Consider the following 6507-nt stretch of genomic DNA (forward strand, 5'->3'; position numbering starts at 1 on the left):
AAATGAAATAGCCATTTGGCTACTGGTTTTGTTGATCTTCCCATAAACAGTGAGCATGCACAGTGGCGGTTTTGCATTTAATACTCCTCATATATAAATAATAGTTTGTTTATCTCTCCCTTCCCGGTGATGTGTGGCTAGTACACATAACATCCAATAACTTGAATATCTCTATAAATATAATCAATTCTAGGTTAAGATTTTCGGTATTCCTCTGTTATACATTTACGTATCGGTTAAAATATTTTTAAAAAATGCTTATCAGGAACAGAAAAAGCATTTTATCAGAAATCACAGATAAATCACTAATGCAATAAAGAGCTTACCTATGTGTCGCATGTCCCGGCATATGACGTAAAAGAGAACCGAATATACAATTGTCTCACACACTCTTTACTTCTCACTCTTGATGCTACATATATATTTGGTAGCGAGAGATACAAGACTATGAATAATTCAAGCAATTGACTATGAATATTCCATTTTTCGATTTAAAATCTCTCATTTTTTGTATGTCTAATGACTAATGACTACACAGTACCATAACGCACAATGTTTTTGGCACAATATATTATGCCTGTAGTAACACCCCACAGTATACCTTGCTTGCCTATTTCGCACCCTTAAGACTCAAGGCTAGCTAAGGAATATTTTATGCACATTCTCAAAAAAACAGTGGCTTATAACAATGGTGCGTCATAAGCCCTGTGTAATTAGTCTTCCATATTCCATTCTCAAAGAGGTCCTTTATCTCTTAAAATATTTGAACATTCTCAAAATATTTGTTAGATTTATTTTGCTCAGACCTTCATTTTGTGGATTTAAATACTTTAGGTGAACAATTAATAAATAAAAATGTTGAAAAATTGTAGAATTTTAAATGAAGTAAAATAATGTAGCTGTGCAAAATATTGATCATGTAATTTATTCAATAATTTGGGAAAAGCATTATAAATGTCTTGTTTGAAATTATTGTCCCCTTGGAGGAGGCATTCCTCCACACTTGTCCAAGAATGTCTTTAGCTCTGTGCATTCTGAAGATGTGACGGCCACAGAAGCTGGGCAATTCTGGGAAAATAAATTATCAATATTTATATGTAAAATAATAAACTTTGAAAAAATTCAGAAAGATTCATGGTTGAAATAGTGTTGACCTTATATACAAGTTTTATATAAAAACAATTTTTTTGTGAGATTTCTAATTATGCTTGACCAACTCAATGGAAAATGCTAAGTTTGCGGTGTCAAGTATAATTGAAATCTGTTATTGCAAGATTTTCAGACGGTTTTAAATTACGCTCTTATTTATTTAGGTAGGTTTTTATACATAGTTTATTTTAGCATCAATAACTAATTTTCCGTTTTTGGTGGAGATTTCTAAGATTGCTTCTAACACCCTCAAATATATATATTACTATGCACTTAAGTAGTTTAAAAATATAAATATATATATGCGTTTAGCGACACAAAACAGGAATTATTTGAAAAATACACAAACCATGCATTGTACTCGGAAATCTGTTAAATTTGAATAGTTTTGTGGCTCTATAATAATATGGAAATACATAGCTACAGTAATAAAAAAAAACAGATTCTTCAATGTTACCATAGATACTTTTTATAATACCCAAATTATAAAGTGGAAAGAAGACTGCATTTCTTTTAATAATTTAATTATCTTTATTGATTACTTATACTATGCAAGGTTAACACTGGAATTATTATCTACAGTATATAATACATTTATAATCTTTGACTTGAGCACTTTTACGCTACTTTTTGATTCAAGGAAGATATTGCTTATTGGCAATGACTTGTCAAATGTGGCGTACAAACCAGTTTATAAAAACTCTTTTAAAAAAATCAGTAATTTGATTATTGTGATTTTTCTGAGAATCTATCCCTGGAACTTCTATACCAGAAGCCAATGTCTTAACAGTGAGGAAGTTCAGTGCTATGGGGAATTGAATATAAATAATGTTTTCTTACATGCGGTAAAAATTAGAGCATTTAATTGTACGTGAAGTAACTCAAAAATGCATAAAAAATTAAATCAAAATGAACTATGTCATTCTTCCGAATCAATCAATGATAGCGTGTTGTGATAGATTTCCGGTTTCTGAGAACCCAATTCACCAATCAGCAGAACTCGCCAACTAGTACTTGTGATGTCACTTGCGGAGTAATTTCAAAATGACAACTTTGTAGTTTTTGTAAACTCATAGCGCTGACAATACGACACAAAAATTTATTTAAAAAAAAATAGTCTATTAATAAATAAAAAAACAATGAACTTCCTCATTGTAAGGGAATTATCAATATCACATAATTTTTATCACAATCTTTATAATAATACAGAATAAAGCTTATGATGGCAACAGGTACTTACCACCAAAATGTTAGATTTAATGCAGTGAACGTAGCCTCTCACTTCACAATCATCATTAATAGGAGTACTATCACATTTTTGAATTGCCGCATCAAGCGCTGGCTTCCAGTCGCCAGAGTATTGTGTACTCGCAAATGTTTTAAAAGCCGCTTTGTCAAGCTTGTTATCTGCAGTAAGGAGGTTGTTCTTTTTAAGGACGCATTGACTTGCTTCACACTGTAAAAAACCAAATCAACAATCAATTAAGTGTTTACAAATGTATGAAAATGAAAAGTATGAACATATTTTTAAAAGCATCTTGGAAAAGTTTATTAATGTTACCATTATAAAAAAAAGACAATTTTTCCTATTTAAGCAAATCAATTTTTCAGTTCTATAGCATTAATTTTTTTTTTTATTATTGATATTGGGCATTATTTTTCTCATGTATAAATTTTGACATGTATAATAAATTCATCATAATTCTGTGGGTAATATTTATTTAAAATTCAAGAGCAACGCAGATGCAAAATTATTTACACAGAAGTGTTGCCAACTTAAAACTAATAAAATTGAAATTAGGCAATTTTTAGATTGGACATTCCAGTACACAAGTACCTATTCTTACTAGGTATTAGTAGATATCAATGTCTAATAGGTGCCTCATAAGGTTATATGTATTTATTATGAAAAACTCTTACTGATGGTGGTTCCCTGCGTTGTCCAGGAGGCGGTGGCCCAGCAGAATGCTCGTCAGCCATGTCTGCTGGCAGTCCGCACTCCTCAGCTATGGCTCGGGTCAGTAGTTTAGGGCAGGCATTCGGGCAACATTCCGATGGATGCTGTAACGGAAACAATTGAAGAATATGATATTGTAATTAATATAGCAGATGGACATTAACATAATACCAAACAATAACAAATATTGGAGAAATGTTTGAAAAATTCATATTTAACAGAAACTTGTCGGCATTTTTTTTCACTAGTATAGTGCGTTAAATGCAGGAGTGAGATAATATTATACATATTCTCAAATCGTGGTTGATAGTAGAACAACGACGGATGTGTGAAAATTTTGGCATTGACATTCTTTTAAATTTGATCTTGAAAAGGTTATACAAAGGCTTTATATTCCAGGTTTGATTTTTTTTTGAACATTTATCGCTCACATGTAAAGTTGAAAAAAATCACATGCATCATTGTTCTACGATCATGACGAATTGCATACTTGCAATTCAGCAGGACTTAAATTAAAACAAAACTGAATGGTTAAGCAAAGGTAATTATTTTACAAAAGGGAACTCTATGATGTCACAAGTCTACATAAACAAGAGACTTGATTAAAAATAATCAAGTCATATTTTTGTGTAAAACAATTTTTATAAATTATGGACAGTAGATTATGAAACAGTTTAATATGTAGGATATTCAAATCATTAATAAACTTTGCTTATCTGTGGGTGACTGAAATTTTTCAAATAAAATATTTTACTAACACAAATGAAATTCGTTTATTTACTTGGTTCTTCTTCTTCGTTTTTTAATGGCCTTTTCACCTCTCAACTGGGGTGTTCTGGCCAGTGTCGAGTTTTTTATTTATTTCTTTTTACATATTAACACATGTGTTAGTAATATAATATATACAAGTTATATAATATATACATATAATAATATAACATATTTACAGCTTAACACCATTTATAACTAGATATCACATGGAGTCCCGCACATGGATTCTGAACAGGTGAGATGGTTCACCGACAGGCTAACATATTAAGAAAGGTTCATTAAACATTTGAACGCGCTGTAACATGTGTAAATTTTTTGTTTTTAAGTCCTGTATTTAAAAATGTCCCATATATTGCTTAATGTAACAGGACATTACAGTTCTGTTTGCAGCAGGATTTGTAGCAGTCTTTTAAAATTTGATTTAGTCAGTTAATTACGTTACCAGGAGTTTCTTTCAAACAATTATCAATTTTTTGTCACTCGTGTTAGAATATTATTTTTAATAAAAAATAAATATTTGTGTTCAAATAATTTACCCAAATATTTTATTTTTGTGGACATTTTCAACGAGTTATAAATAACTCACTATTAAAAAATTAAAATCAAGTTAGGGTAGGTGAGGCTCGAACCTCGGACCTCTGATCCGTGACTCCGCAACACTAGCCACGGGACCACAACCTGATTCTTACTTTATATTTATTATTATCACAATTAATTTGCACTCACAACTCTCGGAGGAGGTCCATTACAATCCTGCGAATTCACTGATGAAATCTGTAAAATAAATTAAAAGATGATCATTAATTAGCTGTTGCAAACATACCAAATCTAGAATATTTCGAGTTTGTCCAAATGTTTGTAGACAAAAGACTGGATTTCACCCCCTAGGGAGTCATTAAGATTAACACATTATAACAGAGTCGGAGCACATTTTAGAGAAGGGAATATGGAAGTCTAGGCATTAACAGGGCTTATGGCCTGTCATTAGCTGTTTATTGGCTACTTTACACACTGTTTCACAATTTTGCCTTTGTTTGAACCTCCATATTACTTCAATTCTTCCATCTGTTGATTTTAGTGAAGTTAAAGAACTGACACCTTTATTGTTCTTAAGAGATTCATCTGAACAAATTATTTCCCATACTAGGAAATGTCTGAAAACAATTTTCCAATTTTTATACTTCTAATTGGACCAGTTGGTTTTATTACTATATTTCGAGTTTGTCCAAATGTTTGTAGACAAAATACTGGATTTCAGCCCCTAGGGAGTCATTAAGATTAACAGATTACAACAGAGATGCAGAACATTTTATAGAAGGGAATATGGAAGTCTAGGCATTTGTTCAAACAAGGGCAAAATGGTGAATGTTACACGGTGTGTAAAGTGGCCATTTAAACTAGCCAATGACAGTTCATAAGCCCCGTAAATGCCCAGACTTACATATTCCCTTCTCTAAAAGGTTCTCCATCTCTGTTGTAATTCGTTAATACCAAATCAAGTTTTGTTCACAACATAAGTCAATTGAAATATAGTTGTGTGATTAGGTGGGTGAGAGAATTTACCAGAAGTTTTGAATAATTTTTAGACTGAGAAAGAAATACATAAATCACCTACAGTTTTTTTTCAAGGATACCGGGTAACATGACCAGACCTTTTACATTTTTCCTCGCAAATGTTTTTTTAAAAACTTACCAGGAGAGCAGATATAGCGATGAATGCAATGGGCACCATTGTAGCTTGTTGAATAACACGTTACACTGATAACTGATAGTGTATCATGCAAGCATCACCTTTTATAAGGAGTCAATGTTGTATTTTGTTAAAAAGTATACACATATATGTATATACATAATATTGTGGTAGCTAGATAATATGTAGGTATTATATTATGCTTCCTCCCATATTCAACTAACTAATCACACTTGATCACAGTATGGCATTATTATTATAATTAAAGCTATAGGTGTTATTTCAATGCAATTGAATTCAAAACAGTCATAATAAGTCACCTTTTTTTAAAACAATTTTTAAGTAATAAGGGCCTATGAAATACTGTAGAGTAAAAATTTTTTTTCACTACTTTAATATTAACAAATTACAACAGGGATGGAGAATACCTTAGAAAAGGGAATATGGAAGTCTTGGCATCTACAGGGCTTATGACCTGTCATTGGCTGGTTTAAGTGGTCACTTTACACACTGTGTAACATTCACTATTTTGCCTACGTTCGAATATCCATATTTCTTCATTTCTTCCATTTGTTGATTTTAGTGAAGTAAAAGAGCTGAATCCTTTATTTTTGTGAAGAGATTCAGATGACTAAATAATTTCACATACTAGGCAACGCCTGAAAACAATTTTCCAATTTTTAAACTTCTTCTTGGACCAGTTGGTTTTTATTACAATATTTGAGTTTGTCCAAATGTTTGTAGACAAAAGACTGGATTTCACCCCCTCGGGAGTCATTAAGATTAACAAATTACAACAGGAATGGAGAATACCTTAGAAAAGGGAATATGGAAGTCTAGGAATCTACAGGGCTTATGACCTGTCATTGGCTGGTTAAGTGGCCACTTTATACACTGTGTAACATTCACCATAATAAGTCATGTAGCATAATTTTTAATT

The 6507-nt window shown here is 31.6% G+C and overlaps 1 protein-coding gene across 1 annotated transcript; it reads right to left on the reverse strand.

Moving 5' to 3' along the window:
* Positions 1-898: 898 nt before the first annotated feature.
* On the reverse strand, positions 899-5681 carry LOC148281968 (general odorant-binding protein 68-like). Its single transcript, XM_088225839.1, has 5 exons — positions 5571-5681; positions 4604-4651; positions 3070-3210; positions 2390-2605; positions 899-1068 (listed from the first exon to the last, which is right to left on the reverse strand). The coding sequence occupies exons 1-5, from the start codon at positions 5607-5609 to the stop codon at positions 970-972; spliced, it is 543 nt and encodes a 180-aa protein (XP_088081965.1). The 5' UTR covers positions 5610-5681; the 3' UTR covers positions 899-969.
* Positions 5682-6507: the final 826 nt, after the last annotated feature.

This window comes from Micrasema longulum, unplaced genomic scaffold (assembly GCF_059751315.1).
Source record: "Micrasema longulum isolate JH-2025_06_02 unplaced genomic scaffold, ASM5975131v1 h1tg000389l, whole genome shotgun sequence".
Classification (NCBI taxonomy): Eukaryota; Metazoa; Arthropoda; class Insecta; order Trichoptera; family Brachycentridae; genus Micrasema; species Micrasema longulum.